The following is a 24,853-nucleotide window of genomic DNA, read 5'->3' as shown; positions in this document are numbered from 1 at the left end:
CAGGAGTCCACAAAGATGAGACTCAAAAGGCAGCCAGAGGATTGAAGCCAATGCACCATCCTGAGCTAAGGAAAGGGATAGGGGTCTGATGCTTCAAAAACGGGAAGGCAATTCACAGGAAGGTGAGAGGAGGAGATGTTTTGAAAACAAAGGTCATCTTGCCAGGCAGGTAAGTCTCTCTGGTGAAAAAGTTCTCTGGCAATAGGTATCTTCCATTCTAATGTAAATTTCCTTTAAAAAGGTAGATTTCCCTTATAAAATGTAGATTTCCCTTACAATGTAGTTTTTCCCTACAATAATGTAGATCTACAAATGATAGAATTCCCTAACTTCTACTGTTTTCAGAGCTTCTCCTGTGTTGCAGTTTCTTAAATATAATCAGCTTAAAATAATCCTTATGTCAAAGAGGCATATTTTGGGGTAACCCATTCTGCTCCCCTTTACCATCCCCCCCCCCCCCCACACACACACAGAGCAGCTGCTTTGTCTAGTTGACAATTTAGTCAAGGCCAGGAAACCTAAATGGCAATCTGAAGGAAAAGTTGGGGGCAACTCCAAGATACCTGACCTGGGATAAATACCCCATACCCTGTCAGAAAGCACTTTCTACCATGCCTTGTACAGCTCTCATTTATTCTTCTACTTGAAGTTCATCTCCAATTTGGTCAAGAAGCAGAGTAATGGGATTCAGGGCCAGGATTAGAGTGAGGCAAGTGAGACAATCACCTCAAGTACAAAACTTAAGGAGCGCTAAAAACACAAAAAAACAAAACAAAAAACAAAACCCCTCAGTAATCAAGATTATACTTCAGATGAGATTGGGCACATTCAGGGTGGTATGGCCATAGACCAAGATGAAACTTCAATGCAATATTTTTAAAAATCAAAATTGATGTGAAAAAATTAATGGTGATCAAAATATCAAAATTTTAAATAAAGATTAATGCCATGCTGAATCACATTTAAGCCTGCATATGCACTCCTATTTATAGGTTTTCATGTATTTTGTTAATTTTTTTGGAGGACACTGAAGCTAGAATTTATTACAATGTCAATTTTGTAGCTTTAATGGGTACAAAGTATATAACATTTTCAACATTTATTTCTTTATCTTGTTTTCAATGGGGAGAATTGTCATCTTTGACATTTTCTCATTAGTAGTAATGATCTTAAATGATTTTAAATTAATTTACTTAGTTTCATTAATTTAATTAACTTCATTTTTCTTTTGCCTTGGGCTCCAATATGGCTCAGCACAGCACTGGTCTTTATTTAAAATTTTTATATTTTGTTCATCATAGATTTTTTTGGCATTTATTTGATTTTGAAAATAATATTGACCTAAAATATCTTTTTTCTTGATCACTGAGTATTTTCACACTCTTAAATTGTGCAATGGTTGTTCCATCCAAGTCAAAGTTATAGCTATAGCCATTTCAGATATGTAACATAAATTTAAAAAATGACTCTAAATGTGGACAGGAGCACAAGACATGTTAAGTGAGAGAAGCATCCTGCAGAATAATATGTAACTATGGGCTCATTTGTGCTTAATTTTTTAAAAAAATAACTCTAAGTCATAATATATCAAATATACATGGATGGTAATGTTACACAGCTCAGGGTCGGCTGCTCGCAGCTTGAAAGCCAATACTCAAGAGACAAATGTTGATTGGAAAAGAAAGATTGCTATATTCAGGAGGCCAGCAACCTGGAGAGAAGGTGGGCTCATGTCTGAAAACCAACTCCAAAGATTCTGCTCAACCGTTAACGTTTTTAAAGGGAGAAAGGTGAAGTTAATCACAGTTAATCATTTGAGGAGGTGGTCAGAGTCTTCATTATCTTTCACTGTGTGCAGACTTTCTTCTGATTGGTTGGTGGTGAGGTTAACAGTGTGGTGCTCCAGGAATCTTGTGATCAGCCTGAAGGTACCACCTTCCACCTGGGCAGTGGCCTTAGTTCCAAGAGAAGAACTCAAAGATATATTGTTATGGTTCCTTGAGGAGGAACCAGGACCCTGCCCCATGGCTGCACTGTAGTTTCTTGACTGCTCCTCCTTTGTTTCTGCGTTCCCTGCCTTTTCTGATTAGCAACTGTCTGAATCTGCCCTTTGGAACTCAGGGAGGGTCAAGGAGGCTAAATGAAGACTATTTCCTATAAACAAGAAAGAGGGGACACGGAAAAGATTTGTACCTCAGAGGGCCCCACAGGGTCCTGCTCCATTTCAGTAAAGGGTAAAGAATTTAGTCATTGAGGCAAGAGGTTCTCAATCATGTTACTGCAAAATAATACATTAGGTGCTCAAGTAACATGTTACTATCAATAATAACAACTAAAGCATTATTCTTTGCTAATCTTGATATCTTTGAAATATCCCTACAACAATGTGATTCTCACTCACTTGTAGCTAGGTACATTTTTTTAATTTCAGAGAAAATGTACTGGGAATTATAAGCAACCACTGTAGATTCAAGGGAGCTCCTGGGCATCTCAACAATATGTGTCACTGAGCACCATTTTGCTTTGTTTTGTTTTGTTTTGAGGTTTTTTCAGTACGTGGTCAGTATTCCCTCTTTTCAATAATAGCAAACATCGTTTTGTTTGCTTTTTTAACCAGGCTTATGCAGGTATAATTTAAAAATAGTAAAACTGTCCCCTTTTAGTGTACATTTCTATGAATTTTGATGAACACATACAGTCATATAACTGTCAGCTGTAAACTGGCACTTGCCATCCACCTCTACAGGGATTAAATCACGTGCTGCTGCAGCTGCTGACTTTCAACACCCTCTGAAAGGAGTTCAGGGTGGAGAGCAGAAAGGAGGCACTCTGTGCTCTGGGAAAAACGGGCAGAACAGGTCTTCAGATAGTTAGATATTTTATGAGCTGATTTTATGAGCCCAATTCTTGTCTCTCCTCATATCTAGAAAAGCACTAAATTGCTTCATGGTGACGTCTGCTCGTGACTAGCAGTAACCTTCATGAGACTAGCAGAAACCTTCTGCAAAATACATGTGCTTGATTGCATGTACTCCCCTTTCACCAAAATCACATACATACTGACCTTCCCCCCTACCTCTTTGGAGCAGTTTCTCAGAGCTATCTGAAAGGCTGTCTCCCAGGCTACAGTCCTCACTTTGCCCCAGATAAAACTTAACTCACAACTCTCACGTTGTGCATTTCTTTTTTAAGTCAGCATAACCAACATTAAAATGAAGATATAGAACAAATTTTAAAAGCCTATTTTTAGATGAGACTTAGAGAACAAAAACCACTTTTTAAGTTAAAAAAGTAATTGGGAGAAGCAAAATAAAAACCCAGATTTGGGCCACCAAAGCCACTGAACACGTCTAAGTGAGATAAAAGGCATGAAGCAAACACTCTGTAGAGCACAATTCAGTTATAAAAAAAAAAATCATCATATAATTAATTTAGCAATTCTATTGCTTTACACATAAGTGTGCATAATGTATCTAACTCATTAAGACACAAAGTCTAGTCATATAATATTATCACAAGGTAACAAAGTTGCACTATTTTCTCTACATCTGGATTACTAATCCAATTTTACACAATTAATTCAGCTATTTGGTGTCATAAACACATAGCAAAAATTCACAGGGCAAAAAATGATTGTACATCTGGCATGAAGATGGCTCCAAGAATTGGACTTACGATGAGTAAATCATGTTTGTCTATCCTACTTCCTCCAGAGTATAAATACTCCAAATATAACTGTTTCCAAAGTAACCATGATCAAGAAAGGAGATTGCACAAAGGAGACAAGAATTAATAAGTTATATCCAGCCCTCTTTAAAGGCTGAGACTTCCCCTCAGGATAAGGAACCTGTAGTTTCTTATCCTTGGCAAGTTGGCCTATAAACCAAAATTGAGTGTCTCTTGTCTGCTCTTCCATCGCTAGTTTTGTAGCTTTGGTGCGCATCAGATTCTCCAGAGAGAGAGCCTAATTTTTAAGCCACGCATCATTCCTGTCTAGAACTTCTTTTACTCATTCATTCGTTTAGTTACTCTATGACGACTTCTATTTGCTGAGCCCTGGACTACGGATCCAAAATCCCAAACACCCCTGCCTAGGAGACTTGGAAAGATAAGGAGTCTGGAGTCTCCATCTTCCCCTTTTCCTCCCCAGCCATCAGCTTCTGTTAGCATTAATCCTGTGAGTTGTGGCAGCCCTTGAGATTCAACATGATTAGTCTTAAAATCAAGGGCAACTACTAACATCAATAATAAAACAAGTATTAGAAGAAAACATTAATTTCTTTACAACTTCGATGTGGGGAAAGCCTTTCTAACTATGATTCAAATCCAAATGTTAAAAAAAATTAGGAAAAGATTGAAAATTTTGACATATGAAAATTTTAAAACTCTTTTGCACAGGGAAAAAATAACCCATAAGCAAAGTCAAAAAACAAATGCATGCTAGAAAAAAGCATATACAATATATATAATAGATTAAGCACCAATCACTTTTTAAAAGTTAAAGGAAAAAAGGTATTCAAAACCCCAGTTCTTTGTATGAGCAAAATAAAGGAACAAGAAGGTCACAGAAAAGGATATAGAAATGGCCTTTAAACATATGAAAATATGCTTACCTTCACTTATAATAAGAGAAAAGCAAATTAAAGCTACAGTTAGAATTACAACAATTGCACTACACTGATATAAGAGGTTAACAATAGGAAACACTGGGTGTGGAGTACATGGGAACTCACACAATTTGTATTATCTTTACAACTTTTCTATAAATATAAACCTATTCTAAAATAAGACATTTATTTAAAAACAACTGCACCAAGATACTGTTTCTCACTTACCAGATTAGCAAAAGTTCAAAAGCTTGACAATATACTCTGTTGTCAAGGGTGTGGAGAAATAGTCCCTCTTTTGCATTGCTAGTGAGAACGCAAAAGGATATAACCTGTATGAAGGGATATGTGGTATTGGCTAATAAAACTATGTATCTGTTTACTCATATATCCATCTACCTATTTATCTGTATGTTTACTTAACAGCAATGTCAGTTACAGCAATTCACTCTAAACATATACCTTCAACCATAAAGGAGAAACAATAGACACAAAGTTATTCACTGTGGCCTTATTTCTAATAACAAAATACTTAACAATCTAAGCCATCCACAGGAACCACCCCGGTACATCACAAGAAGGAATACTAGTCAGCTGTAATAAAGAATAAGGAGGATTTTTATAAAATGATATGGAAAATTTGCCAGGTTAAAAAAAAGCAAAGTGAAAAAGAGTATGTATAGTACACTACCTTCTGCATAAGAAAGGACAGAAAGTAAGCATTTATATATATGTATGTATTTGCTAGTTTTGTAATAAACACCTGAAGGATAAACTGGAAACTAATGAAAACATTTACTATGGAGGGTAGGTAAGACCTGGGTTGAAAGGGTAGGCATGAAATAGGACTTCCTTGGACAGCTTTTTATCTAAGTTTGGCTTTTGAACCATGTAAAGTTTTACATATTCAAATAGAAAAAGATGGAAAAGATAAAACCTAAACTTGCATGCAAACAGGAAAAGAAGTAAAAGGTATGCTATATTGATAAAAATAACCACAGAGGACAAAAAATGAATTCCAATAAGTTTTGAGTCTGGTACTCTGAATGTATATTCACAGTAGAGCATTAGTACAAAAAGAAGTACAAATTAATCTTGAGCTTTACTTAGTAGATTGGTTGTTGGAAGTAGTATTGATGTAGTATTTCTGACACTATTTTCTGAATGTTATAGGATAGAGCAAATGAATCAATACATTGAACTCTCACAGTGGAATAAAGGAGATACGAATAAGGAATGAGGGTAGCTGAAGAAGAATTTTCTGATGTTGGATTTGAAATGTAGGTTATTACATATATAGTATATACATGTATATACACATAAATACATACATATATCTTAGAAGTAATGACACCAAAGTATCAATGATCCCACCTAGTAGCCAAATCTTTGTTCCTAAATTCCATTCCCCACTAAAGGGAGGCAGTACTCTTTGAAGAAATGACTTATTCTTGATCAGGACTAGGGAAAATACAATGTAAGCTTAAAAGATCTTATTTTCTTCAAGGGCATACTCAAAACTGACAGAGACATGTCAAAAGGACACAGGAACTAGATTAGAGAGGATCCTACGGGGGACAATTTGAGTATCACTAAAGAATAGGGATCTGTTTATATAGTTATATTTAATTTGTGGAACTTCCTTGAGCTATACACATATGATTTGTGCATCTTCTGTAAGCTGACTTTACTTAATACAAAGTTTGAAAAAAAAATCTGTGATAAAAGCAGCAAAGAAAACACATATTTTATTTTAGCTGAAAGTAGTACCATACTGTATGAGTAAATTGTTCCAGCTAGGATGATAATAATCCAATCCTACTACGGGTATGGGGAGGAGGAGCTCTTTTGTTACCAAAGAATATCAGCTAATAAATATATAAGGCTAATACAATTAGAAGAACACCAACAGGCAAGATTCATCCATGAATAATAAAACCAATGGATGAAAAGTTCTTGGGAAAAGTTCTTGGGAAACCAATGGATGAAAATATTCACCCACTCTCAAAATATCACCTCACAGATTACTTACTAATTACAAAGCAAAAAACAAATCTCAATAAAACACATACCTTCCAAAATTTGAGGTATCTGGAGAATATCACCTTAATCAAGTGATCATATGGCATCACCAAGAATGATACAAACAAATTAGGTGCCTCTGATATGATGCAATGTGAAGTATACAATATCACCTAGGTAGTATTTTAGCCAAAAATGTTTAAACTAAATCTAATTATGAGGAAACAACTGGACAAATCCACATTGCATGGCATTCCAAGACACTGGCTTGGAAACTTCAAAAATATTAACTCACGAAAGATAAATAAAAGCAGGAGACTATTCTAGATTAAAGAGTTCAAAGCAGTGCAACAACTAAAGAAATGTGTAATCTGAGTGGATTTATAGAAAAGAAAATAGAAATAAGGAAAAAGGGACACTACAAGGTACAAGGGACATTAATGGGGACATTTGACTATATTTGATAACACAGTGTTTAAATTTCTTGGGTGTGATAATAGTATTATGGTTACACATTGATCTTAGGAGACACAAGGTTAAATGTCAGGTGGAAATACAATGTCTACAGCTGAATTGCAATTAGTTTTCAAAAGTATGTAAATGAGAAAAAGAAAGCAAATGAACAACAGTGCCAAAATATTAATGAATAACTGAATTCCTGTGAAAGGTATTTGGGTATCTGTTGTTCTCTCAACTTTTCTTAAGTTTTAATATTTTCAAAGTAAAAAATTGGGAGGAAAATAATTGGGATAGACTGTAAAAAAAAAATCAAGGACAATTAGCATTTTCTAAATGCTTGCTATGTGTCAGGCCCTATTCATAAGGGGATTTCAATAATAACTCATTTAATCCTCATAATTCTATGTGATTGATAGTAATACTTCTACAGATGAGGAAATTGAATACTATAGAGAGAAAATAACTTGCCCAAGCTAGTAATCAGAGTAGTTAGGATTTGAACCTAAGAAATTTAGATTCAGAGTTCATTATCATAGACACAATATTTTTCTGCCCTTCAAATAAATAATAAATCAGATTATTGAAACATACTTATTGAATAATATGAAATAATATGATTAGTAGAACAAATATATTAATCACATCAGCTTAATGATTATACCTATCTGATATTTCCTACATGCCCAACACAGAATTCTGGAGGGTTCAATTGGTTCTGATTAGTTCTCTTTCCTATGCTGGAAAATAAGACCAGCAATAACTGGAGGCCAACGAACATCCTGGGTGGGGTGGAGGGTTGATTTTTATTACCATAGTATCTTCAGTTATGGGCATTATTTTTAAAACAGAGAATACAGAGAAAGTTAAAGAATCAATATTTATAACTAGTAGGTTTAAAAAATCAAAGAAAAAGGAACAAAAGTACAGGTGCTTTGAGGTTTGGATTATGATAAAAATGCCATTATAAAGCAATCCATTTCCCCAGATTGTAGCAGCTAAAGACCCTAACACAGTAAAAATTACATCATTAGTCAGTTAATCAGCTTTCTCTCACAATGACTCAATGGGGTGCCCTCTTTAACTCAATACAGTAACCAGCTCACCAACAGTATCTAAAAAAGAGAAAAGTTACAAGAATAAAAAAATCGACACAAAAAGCTATGGAGAAGAGAGACTGAAACAGACAAAAGCGGTTGTACTATAAAAGAAAGTGAGAAATGGAAAGGGAAATGTCAGGAATCAAAGGTTAAAAGAGAAAAGATCAGGATTAAAAAAAAAAAAAAAGATATTCAAGTCTCTTATAAAAGAAAAGGGACAAGTCGAGAGATAAAAATCATGACCAGAGTTGAAGCCTGAAAACACAAGGCAACAGACAAAAAGAAGTGGTATTAGCAGTGCCATTCACTCACTCATTTACTCATTCATTTAACATCTAGAATATAGAAGGTACTTTGTGGACCTCTGAGAGACACAAAAATGATAAGCAGGGACCCCGGCCCTCAAAGAGCCTAGCTGCTCAAGATTTTCTCTTTTTGCATGTTCCTATTTTTTAAATGTGATTTTAATTATTGATGCCATACCTTAGTTAACTGTGGTTGTTAATTTTATATCTCAACTTGATTGGAACACAGGGTGCCCAGATTAAACATAATTTCTAGGTGTGTTTTTGAGGGTGTTTCTAGAGGGCATCATCCAATCCAGTGAGGGCCTGAATAGAACAAAAAGACAGAGAAAAGGGAAATGCATTCTCTCTGCCTGACTGATTAAGCTGGGACAGTCTTCTGCCATCAACTGTGACTTGCACCATCCGCCTTCTGGTTCTTAAAACTACACCACCAGCATTCCTGGATCTCCAGCTTATAGATGACAGATTGTGCAACTTCTCAGCCTCCATATCATATAAACCAATTCCTATATATAATAAATATATTTATTTATTCCTTTATAAATAAACACACACACAGGTAAACAGCTTTTGGCAGGAAAGAGCACTTTGCAGGAGGCCCCTTTTGTCTTGTCACTTTAACAAAGCTATATTGCAGGGGTCCCCAACCCCATGGGCCGTGGTCCACGGCCTGTTAGGAAGCTGGCCGCACAGCAGGAGGTGAGCAGTGAGCGAGCGAACGAGGCTTCATCTGCCGCTCCCCATTACTGCCTGAAACATTCTACTCCCCCACCCCGGTCCGTGGAAAAACTGTCTTCCACAAAACCAGTCCCTGGTGCCAAAAAGGTTGGGGACCACTGCTATATTGTAACTGACCTTAAGCCAGGCACTATTCATCTCTGGCCCAAGCACACTTTCAAATCTTTTGATCACACAATACCTTGCCTAACCTGTTGGTTCTTTCCTTACATCAAAGAAATAGAAATGAAGAATAAGTAATTAACATATAACTAAATCTCTTCCCTAGCTTCCCCTTCGGTAATCTTGTGAACAAACTGTGTGAACAAAATAGCATCTAAAGAAAGATCACAAGAAGTCGACAAGCCCGCACGTAGTGGAAAATGGCAATGAGTCTGATCCCCTATCTCAATGATTAACTGAGATTTTTTCTCCTTTTCTCTTTAAAAACGTTCATGGCTGAGCAGAGTCTTCAGAGTTGGTTTTGGGACACAAGTCCACCTTCTCCCCAGATTGCCAGCTTTCTGATTAAAAACAACTTTTTCCATTTCTACCAACACTTGCATCTTGAGTATTGATTTTCAAGCAGCGAGCAGCTGGACCTGAGTTCGGTAACACACACACACACACACACACACACACACACACACGCACACATAAATACCTCCTATTGGTTCTGTTTTTCAGAAGAACCTTAATACACTAATATTCTCATACTCAGCACGTACTTCCAAATATTACAGCAGTTACATCATCCATAAAAGAGGGTACTTCTTAATGGCAACTGCTGTACTGAAGGAGTTTATTATGAAAGGAGATGTGCTCACATTTCTGATATACTGATAGTATCATCATTAATTAAAGCAGCATCATAAAGTGGTGCTATGATGTATAGATACTTTCAACTCTGGAAACATATCATCCATTTTCTTTTCATTACCTTATTCCAGAAAGGTGAACATCGGCAAAGGACAAGGAAATCTAAAGGAAGCAGAAAGACAGATAAGGAGTTTAGGAATCAAGTTTTCATTTTCTTTGTAATTTTCCACAGGACTTCTATGAAAAAAAGCAATACTGACCAATGGAGTATTTTTCATATTGTGTCTGAGAACGAATTCTGGGTAAAGGAAGATACAACAAGGGAGAGGCTCTCAACCAGATATCCTTTCCCAGTATCTCACATGCAGAAAACACCTAAGTGAGGTTTACTTGAAAGAAAATCAGAAATTGACCTCCCAGCCTGCCTGTGTATGGTTTCTGCTCTTACTAAGGTCAGCTTAATCCCTGAAGAGAGCTGAAAATTCAAGTTTAAATGGGTGTTTCATACATCCAATTTAGAGGACCCACCTCTACCCCCCAGGTCAACAAAAGAGGGTGAAGAGCATGGAAGTCAACACCCATTATTTAGACTGATCAACATCTGACTCCCTTAGGGCACTGCGCCTCCCCAACTCATTGTTTTCTCCTGGGATCTCAACTGAGGTGTCTCATCTCCCTCACCAGAGGTAGGAATGTGACTCAAGCTAACCAATCTGAGTCTTCTGGGGGGATTTATATGAATCAGCTGTAAGAGAATGGGGCTTCTGAGAACATGGGTAGTATTAAAAAGAAACAAAGAAGAAGAAAACAGGCCCAGAATGGAGTCACTTGCGCTAAGCTCCATGTCAACAAATCAAGAGTTAATACCTAATCTAATTGTAGTTTCAGCCTCTCCTAGAAATGTAATCTTAACCAGTCAGTCTGAAATTTCCTGGCCAGCACTGGTGAGATAATCCATCTGATGGAACTCTGCCATCCCCCAAGAAGGTAACTTTGCCTGAAACAATCCTTTCTTTTATTTATGACTTTCTTATCCCACCCCCTTTCTGCCCTTCCCTTGTCTGAGGCTCTTTGGAGCCCTTTTCTATCTACTAGACGGGATGCTGCCTGATTCATGAATTGCTGAATAAAGCCAATTAGATCTTCAAATTCACTCAGTTGAATTTTGTTTTTTAATAGTAGTTAAATTCACACCACCACAAGGACTTAGACTGAAGGAAAATTAAGAGCATGTAGAGAAGAAATGGGCTATGAGATGGGGAGGAGCAGAGGCAAATTAACCATGAAGCTATTGCAACTTAAGTTTCCAGGTTCTTTTACAGCAATGTGGTCATTTATGATCTTTTAATAAAGAAGCTTCTTCAAACTGTGTAAACTTCAGGCTACACAAAACCTAGATTCACCCCTGGAAGAAACAGTTTTGAATATACAATGAAGCACCTATAGCCATCCATGACAAAAGTCAGGTTCATCCCACTGGAAACTGAAATTATGTGAGCCAAAATTCCCATTTTCATTTCTCTCGGGATATCCTGAATTCAGTTTTACCCACTTACAACTGAAGGGTAGGAGAATATGTCACCCCAAAATATGACTCTTCAGCATAAGGATTATTTTGAGCCAATTATTGTAAGAAACAGGAGAAGCTCTGAAAATAGAGTAGAACTTGCCCTTTTGTAAGAGATATTTACATTTATAAAGGAAATCTCCATTAGTAAGTGTCTCCCTCTCTGTACCAAGAAGAGAAGGATGACTAAATCACAAGAGAATCTTTTCAATGGAGAAGGCATTAAATCTACAGAACAAATCTTACCCTGGTTTACCATGCTTTTCCTAGTAAACTCCCATAACTACCTACCCCAACCCTCCTTACCTTTCTTATGTCTTTAGCTGAAGATGGTATTTAAGGTAGTAGATGCACCATCTCAGGAAGTTACTCAGTTTTTCTGGGTATCTCCCATGTATACAGGAAGTATACAGGTTAATAAATTTCTGTTTGTTTTTCTCCTGTTCATCTTTTATTACTGGGAGGTTTGGGGTGGTCTCAGCCAAGAATTCAGAAGGGCAGAGGGGAAATTATTTTTCCTCCTCTACATAACCAAAAGAATTTGGAGAATTTACGAAAACAATAAACTTAACTTCCTCTCAGGAAAATAGTACGAATCAATACTACTTTCAACTTTCAAAATATACATATTATAAGCTATTACTTTGCTTTTGTCCAAATTTCAGAATGTTGCTAACAGAAAGTTCCCACATCAGATTTAAGCAATTTTAATAAAACAAACCATAGGACAACCTTTACAGATTTTTCAAAGATATTTTTCCTTTAATTAATTAGCAATAAATGAAAAAAAGAAAGATTAAGCTGACACTACAAAAAGTCTCATTTGATAATAACCTTTTGGGACTTCCCTGGTGGAGCTGTGATTAAGAGTCCTCCTGCCAATGCAGGGGACACGGGTTCATGCCCTGGTCTGGGAAGATCCCACATGCTGCAGAGCTACTAAGCCCGTGCACCACAACTACTGAGCCTGCAGTCTACAGCCCACGCGACACAACTACTGAAGCCCACGCGACACAACTACTGAAGCCCACGTGACACAACTACTGAAGCCCACGCGCCTAGAGTCCGTGCTCCGCAACGAGAAGCCACCGCAATGAGAAGCCCATGCACCTCAACAAAGAGTAGCCCCTGCTCGCCTCAACTAGAGAAAGCCCGTGCGCAGCAATGAAGACCCAACACAGCCAAAAATAAATAAATAAATTAAAATAATGATAATAATAAGTGTAACCTTTTTATGTTGTGTGTCTACCAAACGTATTTTTATTTCTTCATTGCACAGAGTACTTATTTTCTACTGAGAGTTCCATTTAAATTCTCTCTTGGCCAATCCACGTGATTGCTAAGGAATCCATTCATAATACTATATGTGTCAAACCCCTACCAGCAGTGCTTTGTCACCCACAGTCTCCTCGAAACAAATTACATTAGATATCTAAGACTCTTGGAAATCTGCAAGAAAAGCATATTCAGCAATGTTTCACTTAAGCAAGCCTCTGCCTTCTTGGAATTTTTCTTTGAAGAACATAATTTAGAAAGTGGTAAAATTTAATGGAGGATATTCCACACTTTTCTGAATAGCAACATGCAAACTAATAAAGGTCCAGGGAGTTCTTCCATGTAGTTCCAAGGAAATAAAATGTGCTTCTTATTAAATATTTCTCAAAAGGTACTTACAATACTACATTTGTTGGAAAAATTAGATATTTATCTTAAAAGAAACATGAAATATTTCATGTCCAAAAGATCAGGAAATCAATCGAAATGGACCATTTGTCTTGTAAATGATTCATTCAGAATGACAAAGAAAATCACTGTTGTACCAGGAAGTGACCCCCTCATTTTGAAGAAAAGCAGGCAGTCGGAGAAACATGGATTTTGTGATTTTGAAGAAAATCACTGTTACTTCCGAGCAATGATTCAAGTCCCAATCAAGTCCTGTCACCACCCCCATACACCTTGCCTCTTCACCTAAAGAAGACAATAAAATTTGTACTGACCCCTCCAAAAAGTGTGCAGCCAAATGATCTCACTTTAAAGAACTCTGTACACACACACACACACACACACACACACACACACACCCCTCCATCACCACCATCATGTTGCAGAACAGCCACCTCAGCAGAAAAGAGATTTGGGAGTTAAGTAAACCTTCTAGCCAGAGGTCCTGGTGTCCTGGTGTCTTCATCTAATCCCAAGTTACTATGGAGTAGGTCCCTGCAGGGCACTGGCTTTGGTGCCACAGGGCACTGCCATTTCTAGCACTGCCAGTTCCTTTAACCTTCAAGAGAGCAGAGAAGAGGCATTCAAACCGACGAGTAAAGAGATGTCCTGGCCGTCTAATTTCAAAGTAGGTCATATCAGAGTCTTTTATGGTTTTTAGAAGTATTTTATGCTACTCTGATGGAAACCTAAAACAGTAGTAGCTTCTGTCTGATAAATGCCATAGAGGGGGAAACAGTAAGTCTAAAGCAAAGGGAGGGGGGTGAAATTATTTTGCTGCAATAGGCAACACAGTGAAAACAAGAGACTACTGAAGTTTAAACAAATCATCTATATTTATTCTGGTAAAGACTTTCCTCATATCAGCACTTTAAACACCACTGTAAAATGCTGACAATAATTATGTGAATGTTGCTACAAAAAATTAAATTTCCCAACTAATGGGTTTCAAAGGTGTTTCCGCTCCTGCCTTACACACATATACACAGACAGACAGACAGACACACACACACACACACACGTGCACATGCGCAAGAACATTTCGGGTATCTCTGTTAGGACTTCCCAAAGTCAACTATACTGTATGGAACGAAAATATCTATACTCCTCCTACTACCACCACTACTACCAAGAAACAAGTCCAAAAAGAAAGAATGTGAGCCATAATACACTAACCTGAGGCCTGTGTTAGGCTTGTAGTTGGAAGCAGTGTGGCAGAGTAGTTATCAACCTGAACTTTGGAGTCACATCATACAGAACTGAATCCTATCTTAGTCACTGGGTGACTAGGGCTAGTAACTAAACCTCCCTGAACCCCAGTTTCCTCATCTGCAAAATGGTGACAGTCATGTATGTTATAGGAATTAAATGATGAAATGTATATAAAGTACTTAGTACAGATTCTGGCTCACAACAAAGCACTTGTGAAGTGTAGAGTAATTGCTATCATTATTACCATTATCAACAATTGTCACAGAGCATGCTTCTTGGTTAAACAGACACGAAGCTTAGGGGAATAAAGTCACTCTCAGGAAAGTTAGACTTTAAGAAAATAGAACTTGCCTAGTACTTTGGTTAAAATGCACATTTGTCTGACTTTATATTTTTGGCATTGGCATGTCTAATGGGCAGCTGATACAGCCTGTGCAGGATCTGCAATCTCAACAGAAAGGCAAGTATAACCTTCCTGGTTGTTAATAAGCAACTTGTTAATCTTTGGATGAATGGACTTCCCTGCTTCGACCTTTTCTACTCAAAATGTGGCCCACAGACCAGAACATCAGCATCACCAGGGAACTTCTTAGAAATGCAGAATCTCAGGCCCCACCCCTAATCTACAGAATCAGAATTTTAACAAGAACCCTAGGTGATTTGGATGCACATTAAAGCTCAAAAAGCACTACTGTAGACCACAAAATTTAATATACAACTTAACCCATTTTGGATGTGTTTCTGTAATCTCTGCTATACAATAAACCACTCCAAAACTAGTGACTTAAAACAATAAGAATAACAACCATTTATTTGTCCTACATCTTCTGTATGGGCAGCCCTTAGTGGGACAACTCATCTCTCTGCTCCACATAATGTTGACCGGGGCAGTCCAGCTGGGACTGCAAGATCCAGGTTGACGTCCCTTCCCTCCAGGCCCCTCGGCTGATATGACTGGGACAGCTGGGGGATGGCTGGGCCTCTCTCCATATCTTCGTAATCCTCCACGAACTCAATCCCGATGACCTCTCTCTTGCTGCATAACCAGACTTCTTAAAGAGATGGCACAGGGCTCTAAAGAGTGTTTATCTCCAGCCAACCTAAAGTCTAGCTGGACTCAGAACTGACACAGTGTTATTTCTGCCATTTTCTATTGGCCAAAAAAAGTCAAAATGTCAACCAAAACTCACGGGGAGGGAAAGAGGACTTTATCTCCTTACGGGAGAAGAGACATGCACAGACAGAAATGGAAGAATTTGTGGCAACCATCTTCTCAGACCAGTTACATACAACAGGGTGTCCATTCCTTTATCATTTCCTTTCTCTCCCGGTTCTTGTGATTGGTAAAAACATCCACTTCATTTCGATTACACGATTATATACACGCCCCCATTGGGAGCATAAGGAATTTTAAGGCCTGATATCTCCCCTCAAGGATCTTGTTATAATAAAATTGGTGAAATAAGGCATGTATATCTTAAAATTTTAATAACAATAAAGTGCTGTAATAATAAAATATTTAAGTAGCAGTACCAGATAATAATAGAAGTGACGGCCTAAGGCTGCGAACCATTCATTTAATTAATTGTGTACACAGTAGCCACTTTGGGTGCTCAGGGAAGAGCATGGAAGTGGAGAAAAAGGGACCATGGAAGAGGAGGGATGTATAGCCTGAGCTGAGGAAGATTTGCAAAGGAAGAGTTAGATAGATTTCCAAAAAAAAAAAAAAAGGACCCAATGAAACATACTTGAAGGATAACAGAACCAAGGAGCCAAGGGAATGGGGTCATGGGGACACAAAGCCATGAATGAGTGTCTCTGCATAAAGCACCTTTATGCTTCCCCCTTAGATATATTCATATGCCATTTATGGAATTCCCAACAGCAATGTAACCTTGTATTAATAATGAAGGGTTTTTACTAACCTTATAAATTTTACTATACCTTGTTGGGGGGTGGGGAGGGAGGACAAACAAACAGAAATGTGGGCATGTCAAATGGCAACTTGTAAACTTCACTATTCATTGTATAGGAATTAGCACTTCTGGTATTGTTAACAGCAACTTGTAAAGTTCACTCTCGCTTAGAAAATAAAAATGGAATGAAAGGTACTGCTTAGGAGAAGCATAAATTTCAATCTCCATTGCAGGAAAATAAGCTCTGATTACGCTACATAGTTCATACACCTCAATGTGCCAAACACTTGTTTTATTATACATTCATGTATAATCAGCTGGTTTTCCAGCAACAGAGAATGAAACTTACAAGTTGTTGTTTAACTTTCTTTTAAATGTATTTTCCTTCCTTCTCCTTTTTCCTCCTCCATACCCCCAAAACATAATATGAACAACGGGGTTTCTGAATGTTACCACTCATTAATTCCTTTTATAACAATGATTAAGACAATTTTAAACATTGTTCTTGGGCTTTATGCTATCACATATAATAGAGAATGACATAGTTTTGGGTCATACATTTCAAACAATAGCTTTTTAACTTGTTGGGGGTAGAGAGAGCTTTTTAAAAGTTAATAATAAGCATCATTAATAGCCTTTAATTTCTATTTGTTGTTGAAAAGGACCAGGCCTCTGACTCCAGAAGCTCCTCAGCATTTTCACAAATGCACCCATCAGAAATTCAGAACCAGTGCATTTGAATGATTTTTACCATTTATTAAAACAAGTTTCTTTTTCTTGTTTCTTTTTTCTTTTCTTTTTCTTTTCTGACTTTATCTTACAGTTCTAGAGGCCAAGTACAAAAATCAGGGTGTGGGTGGGCAGGGCTGGTTCCTTCTGGTGGCTCCAGGGAGAATATGTTCCTTGGCTCATGGCTCCTGCCGGCACCTTCCAATCTCAGATTCTGCATCTGCCTCCCTCTTATGGGGACCCTGTGTGACACCCGGCCCACCAAGATACTCCAGGACCACCTCAGGATCCCACGTGGACATCTGGGAGGGTTATTCTGCCAACCACACTACCTCTCCCCCACCCCACTTCCCTGCACCCTGTATACGAGGGGGGCCTCCACCACACTAATCAGAGGCCCTCAAGCCCAGCAGCCAAGAGCCCTGACCCTCATGGGGACTTAGGACAGGGAAAGCAAAGTGTGTCATGTTCCTAAAGAGAGTAAGACACAGGCCCGGCGGCCCGTCTGTGTCGGCACCTGTCCGCCGGGCTCACAGCGCTTCCTCAGCACGGGCAAGGCGGGCCAGCCGTGCCAAGACACCTGCCAGGTCGGCGGTCTTGCCCAGATTGACGTAGGTGTCCGTGCAGATGCGGTGGAGGCTAAGCCAGTCGGACAGCAGCTCAGAGAGGAGGTGCACATGCTTCTCCATCTCCCAGGGGCTCGTGGCCGTGCGGTAGCTGCCCACCACCCTGGTGCAGGCCATCTCCATGCTGAGCGCTGGCTTGTGCTCTGACCTGAAGACGCTGCGCAGCACGCGGGCCACCTCAGGCAGCCGCTCGAGCCCCTGCAGCCGCTGCTACTGTTCCAGGCGCCGGGTCATCTGCGCCAGCTGCTTCTGCACCTCCTGGGCCGGATCCGCTCCAGCAGGACCTGGGACATCCCCTTCAGGGCGGCAGGCGGCATGGCGGCAGGGTGGCTGGCAGTGCCGGGCTGGGGAACCAGGGGCTGCTAGGCTCGGCCGTGAGCTGGGCCAGGTCACTCAGAGCCTTCTCCATCCTGGATGACACCAGGCTGCGGGCACCGGCCAACACCTCCTGGGCGGTGGCCAGCTTCTCCACGGTGGGCGGCTGGGGCAGCTTGGCCAGCTCGATGTAAGGCACTTCGTCCACATTGAAGCGGGGGTGCCAGCGTGTCAGCTGGTCCTCAGGAACCTCCATGGGCGGCGGGGGGTGCGGGGGGTTTCAGGGAGGCCAGGAAGGCCCTGTGATACTACTGGACACGGGCTACCAGATTCTGGCTGAAGGTCTGGCACCACCGCAGCAGGCGTGATGCCGTGAGCTGGGGAGCCACACTGCCAGCCTGCTGGTCCAGCAGCGGCTCGATGGTGAGCTGGTAATCAGACCTCCTGCCACCGTCCTTGAATGTGGCGGCGTAGCGCTCCTGGTGGAAGCAGTAGGAGCCAGGGTACATGGTTTTGATCTGGCCCACACTGTGCTCCTCAAAGCGCTTCTGCATCATGTCCTGGACTCCCTGCTTGACCTTGGCGAAGGTCACAGTCTCAGAGCGGTTGTACAGCATGCCCACGATGGTGTCCATGCTGCAGAACATCTCGGCCAGCACCTGGTACTTGTAGGGCAGCACAAGGCCCGGGGGCCCCTGCTGGGCCAGGGCGAGGAAGCGCTGATAGGCAGGCATCTGCTCACCACGTAGTCCCGCTGGGTGCCCCTTGTCCTCCGGTGCTCTGGGTTCCCCAGCATTCTTCTGTGCACTTGCCTTCAGCTCCTGGACCCGTGCCCCCAGCTCCTGTGCCCACTGCAGGCAAGACTTGAGCTCAGAAAGGGTGACCTTTGAAGGGACCTTGTGTCCTCCTGGCCTGCCAGTCAGGGTCGCTGACCAGCTGAGAGGGTGGCCTTTGTCTTCTTGCTTTGGGGAGAAGAGTGCTCTGGGGAGCCAGGGACAGCTGGGGAACTAGGGCCAGAGACTGCATTGGCCAGCAGCCGCAGCCTCCTGCACGGGGGTGGAGCAGGCTCATCGCTCTGGGGCTCGGCGGGTTGGGCCCAGCCGGGGCCGGGGCGCGGGGCTCAGGGTGCACCAGACCGGCTTGGTGCGTCTAAGGGGTGGTATGTAAATCTTCGGGAAGACCCTGACGGGCAAGACCTGAAAGTGGAGCCCAGTGACACCATCAAGAATGTGAAGGCCAAGATCCAGGATAAAGAAGGCATCCTCCCTGACCAGCAGAGGCTCATGTTTGCAGGCAAACAGCTGGAAGACGGCCGCACTATTTCTGATTACAACATCCAGAAAGAGTCTACCCTGCACCTGGTCCTCTGTCTAAGGGGTAGCTGTTAATTATTCAGTCTTGCATTCATAATGCCCAATGATGGCATCACTCTGCACATGGCACTGCGCCATGGCGGGAGCAGCGAGGCCCCAGCGGTGGGACCACAAGCAGAAGTGGAGACGCGTTTCCCGCTGATTTTCTCGCTGCACCCTGGTCCCGCCCCCACTCTGGGCGGAAACAATTGGCACAAACAAATTTCTAAATAGTTCTCCTGGACAGGAAGGACCCGAACCTTGGAAGAAAGTGGTAGAGCTATATTCTGTGGAGTCATGGCAAGCAATAAAGGAATAAGGGGAGTTGCCACCTCATTACTAAAAGTGTCAGTGCAACGATATCCTAATAAAAGGTGTTCTAACAGAAATTATAAGAAAACTCTCAAAAGAGAAGTCAGGTGCAATACAGCAGAGAATCAAGCAAAGACATCTTTATGTAAGAGGGGAGTAAAAACATACAAATATACCACCCCTATAATTTTCTTAACTTATAATTTTTGAATAGATGATACATCCAAGAAGTAATTAATTGAAATAATACCAAAGTAGCAATGTACATTGAAAAATGTCTTCTGACCCATGCTTTTAAAAATCTCTTATGCAGTCTTCAACATATGCATATATAAATATATATACATACACTTTACATTTCTATGACCACAAATAATAGCATATTCTAACCCTTCTTTCACTTAGAGATGGTTCTATATAGATACAGGCTTTATAAAGGCTTAACTATATTACAGTGCATAAATATTCCATAATTTATTCACCTAATCTATTTCTTGGACATTTAGACTATTTTAAATCATTTGTTATTAAACAAAATGCCATGATGAATATTTTAGTACAGAGATTTTTGTGCATCTAGTGACTATATTTCTAAAATAAATTACTAGAAATGAAACTGCTAGGTCAAAGGGTTGTGTGAATTTTATTTTGATAGTTATGGCCAAATAACTTTCCAAAGACAATGTACCAATTTATACTTCCATTCATGATACCAATATATCTTGCATTGAAGGAATTCCAAAATATCCAAAAGTTCACATCATTTTTCTGCCAATTGATCCATTCCCTCTGAAATGGGGGTTGGGGGTAAATATCATCTACTTTTGCTTGTAAGTATAGGCAGGTTATAATTATTATTAGCCAAGATTCAAGGCTATATCATTACCTACCGCACCGCTCTCTCCTCACTGTGCTATAATTCTAACTGGTCATATAGATCTTTAATTTGCAGATCTCCCCAGAATACAGATTATCTGCATTCTGCAGACATCTGCAAAAAGCCATCCACAAGTGCATATTTCATGGCTGAATATTTTTACATAACATCAGCTGGAGCCCATCATTCCAGTATTCTCGCCACGTATCACAACCTGCTCTATTATATCAATAAGCAGCTTCAATTAGTCATTTTCTCCCCATGGTGACGACAGCTATAATAGTGTGCAGTGGTCTGATGAAGTTTGTAATACAAAGTACAGATGGGGATATTAGAAGGAAGAGGATACAAAATTAGAATAGAATAGCATAAAAAAATTCCACCTCCCAAATAGTTATTTGGGAAATGACACAGTATTCAAGAACGAATACAAAAATGCAATTACTTTTGAAAAAGATGGATAAATAAATTCACCACAGGAACACATTCTTGCCCCACATAGAACTCTGGTTTTTATTGACTAATTAGTCATTAAGTGTTATCCCAAAAGCAAGTATAAATAAAAGAATGTTTGGTAAATTGAACAAAAACTTGCCTTAAATAGAATTATAAGATGAAAATAAATACCAACGGAGAACGCTGCTTTGAAAGCGTTGTACAGTAGTAAATAAATTAGAAGGCATAAACACAGTTGGCTCTCCTCTCAGAATTTTTCCTAATCCTTCCAGTTCTCACTTTGTCCACTACTATCACTGGGCTCCAAGCCACCCCTACCATATCTGGCATAGAGCCATGTCTTCCTAACTGACCACCTTTTCAGCCTCTTCTATTCAGAGCAGCTGAAACTATTACTTTTTAAAAATATAAATCAGATCATGTTATGTCTTTCCTTTCAGTTCTACTGTAGTTTCTCTCACAATAAAAATCTAAAAGCTTCACCATGGCTGAAAACGTCCTATGCAATCCAGTCCTGCCACCTCTTCAATGACATGTCCCACTGCTCCCTTCTCATCCCCACACTGGCCTCCAACAAGCACAGTCCCAACTTAGGTCCTCAGGCCTTACTATTGCTTCTAGCTAGGATGCTTGCCCCTCAAATATTCATATGTACCCCCTCCTCTTAACTTTAATCACATTTGTCCTCAAATGTCACCTCATCAGAGAGGTATTCTTTGACTACCCAATCCAAAAGCAACCCAAAGCTCTAACAATGCATGCTGATTTACATTCCTTACACCACTTACTCCAGTTTACATTACATTATAATATGCATATGTGTATCAATTTATTATCTTTATCTCCTAGATTCTAGAATATAATTTCTATGAAGGCAAGAAGAAGCAAAAATACAAATTGTGCATCCCAAACAGACACAAAATCATGCTGTGATTGTGAATTATATCCATAGTTGTTAAAACATCATTTAACTTACTTACAAATTCATTCAACACAGCAAACATTTAATGAACTTCTAGTTACATATGGGACTATTATATATTCTGTTTATAATATGCATTATATTACATAATATGTATTATATATTATGTATATGTAAATATATATAATATATAATTTAATAACATATACATATAATATAAATATTATATATAAATAATATATATTATATGATGTAATACATATTATAAACAGAATATATATTATATAATGAACATTTAATTAATATGGGGTTCCAGAAGCACAGGTCCCAGTGTCTATTCCTGGAGACAGAACTTTACAGTGTTTAGGAGACAAGACACAAAATATGAGCTATTGAAATACCAGGTCAAAACATTAACAATCAGAAGCCAACATAAGTAGGGCAGATAATAAATGTCAGGAAGTTCGGACGAGAGACTTGTGTAGGCTAAGAGGGTGAAGGAAAGTTTCAAAAAGAAAGATGGAGAGGATCAGGAAAAGGAAACTAGAAGGAGGAAAGCATTCTGGTTAAGCTCACAGCATAGGGAAAAACAGATTATACCAGTGATCCTCAGACTTCAGGGCATGGAACCCTGGTGCTAGATGGTCACTGACAGGACAAAACAAAGACTAATATTATGTCCCTTTCAATTCTCTTTCAATCTTTCTAATTCATCCAATGAGAAATATTAATTAGTGCTAACATGTCAAAACACCTTCCTAACACTTGGCTACGACGAATAGCATCATTTTATTTTTGTTATATTCCCCTTTAAAGTTTCATTCCCTTATTTATTGTAATGGATTTTATTTTCCATTTATGGAACACTATGTGAGTTTCTTTATATATAAACTCATTTAAGTAAGTAAAATGAGCTATTTTAAAGCCAGACATTAAACCAATCCTGGACCAGGTGGCTGGGACACTACCTGCCCAGACACAGCAGAGCCCAGCTTTAAAGTAAGCAAAGGGTGCTCAGCGGAGAAAAGCTGAAAGGGAAACTCTTGTCAAAACGCAAGAGGCCTCATGGCAGGCTAAAGATTTTAGAAAATATTATGTAGGCCTGTTTTCCAACTGGTTACAAATTCCTTGGAAACATGCCCTTTGCACAAGAGTGTGGCATGCCTCTCATTTTTAAGACTGCATGAACTATGACAATCGTCAATTCCATTATAAAAAGTTAAAGACAAAGTAGAAAAAAGCTAACATTACTCCATACTGTATGAGAAATATAAAAGCACAACCATAACTACAGTTTTAATTTAAAAAATTTTTGTCTGTATCAATAAGGATCTGGGCAGAAACAGAGTATACACAAAACACCCAACTGGGGTAAGCTGCAGAACTTTTTACAAAGGTGTGGTAATGGTGTGGGGAAACCAAGGGTTAAGGCAGTATGTGGAGTTAAGGGAGGAGCCCATTTATAAAGCCAACAGAGAAGAACCTCCCAGGCACAGAACTGAGTAGAAAGTGGGTATGAAGGGATAAACGGAAGATACCCAGCCCAAAAGTAAGGCTATTTCCAAATACCTGCTGGGTATTTATTTACTACTGTCTAATCACTAGCTTTAGGTTGGGCTTTGGGCTACAGAGATTGAGTGTAGACAGGCTGGACTTAAACTTCAGCTTGCCACTCATCAGCTATGTGAGTTTCTTATGACACTGAACTTAGTTTTTCTGATGAAATGGGGGACAATAGCAGTATTCACCATAAGGCTGGTGTGAGAGAAAATGAGTAAATGTATATAAAGCACTTAGCATACTTTGCCTACAATAAATGTGTTGTGCACGTCGGGGGGTGGGAGAGGGTCAGGTCAGCCACCAAAATGTTTGAGAGAAACCTACAGGAGGAAAACTTAAAATTGTGGAAATTCTCAATTTAAATTCCATTAACTTAATACTTCATATGACTTGGCCAAAAAACCCCACATAATTCTATTCTATTGATAAAATATCTGCAAGGCCTACAAAGCAGGAAAATTATCTAAACTAGTAGAGGCAGGTAGGGGTGATGGTGGTGGCAGCAGCAGGGAGTGGACAGTAAAGACTTCCTGGAGAAGGCAACATTTAAAACGAGACCAATCTGAAGCCAAAGAGGAGTCAGCTAAAGAAAGAGGTGGGTGAAGAGGGAGCAGGGGGCACTCAAAGTGCCAAGGCCCTGGAGAAGAGGAAACATTACAGGTTTAATGAACCAAATGATCTAGACATGAAAGAGTAAAGGGAGCTTGGGGAAGACTCTAGCTGGAGAGGTAGAACTCTCAGCCATGCTTAAAGAGTTTGAATCATACTTTTTGTGAGGGCAGTGAGAAACCTCTGAAGGGTTTTAAACTGGGAAAAGACATAATCCCATAATCAGACTGTCATAGTTAGAAAACCACTGCTAAAGGGAACGGAGAGCCATTGAAGAGTTTTGAGTCAAGGACTGGACAAGAAAAATGGTGTTTCAAACTTACTTTTCATCATTTTAGTGAATGCCTAAAACTAAAATTGTTGTAAAATGTTATAAAAATGGTTTACAAATGTCACACATAACTTTTCCTTGGCTTAACTATACATGTGTGTTCATTCAATAACTCATGTACATTCATTAAGACATTTATTGAGCACCTAATATATATACCAGGAATTGTGCTTAAATAGGGACAGGAGAAGAAAACTCACAAATAAGCAGTATAAAAGTGCTTAAGATTTGAGAGGCAAAGGACATTTCTGAGTGGTGGGTAAAATTCCTAAGGTGGGAGCAAGCAGAGTGCATGTGATAAAACATACTCCAGAATGG

The 24,853-nt window shown here is 39.4% G+C and overlaps 1 protein-coding gene and 1 pseudogene across 5 annotated transcripts in view; both read right to left on the bottom strand.

Annotated features, from left to right (window-relative positions):
- FHIT (fragile histidine triad diadenosine triphosphatase) overlaps nucleotides 1–24,853 on the bottom strand; it is a 1,483,533-nt gene that overhangs the window by 1,126,759 nt on the left and 331,921 nt on the right. For 2 of the 5 annotated variants that reach the window (XM_032649510.1, XM_032649509.1), the window contains one exon: nucleotides 10,151–10,191. The exons of 2 other annotated variants lie outside the window; for them this stretch is intronic. Coding sequence is in view for 1 of the 3 variants with exons in the window: in XM_032649508.1 (XP_032505399.1) it covers nucleotides 10,151–10,191; nucleotides 13,748–13,784 (78 nt within the window). In the remaining 2 variants the exon portion in view is untranslated. Of the gene's footprint in view, nucleotides 1–10,150; nucleotides 10,192–13,747; nucleotides 13,817–24,853 lie in introns of those variants that run through there. One more of the 5 variants, XM_032649508.1, reaches the window with a different exon arrangement.
- LOC116762114 lies at nucleotides 17,706–19,567 on the bottom strand (annotated as a pseudogene).

The sequence above is a fragment of the Phocoena sinus genome, chromosome 11 (genome assembly GCF_008692025.1).
Source record: "Phocoena sinus isolate mPhoSin1 chromosome 11, mPhoSin1.pri, whole genome shotgun sequence".
Classification (NCBI taxonomy): Eukaryota; Metazoa; Chordata; class Mammalia; order Artiodactyla; family Phocoenidae; genus Phocoena; species Phocoena sinus.
This window is presented reverse-complemented; position numbering and strand designations above follow the sequence as displayed.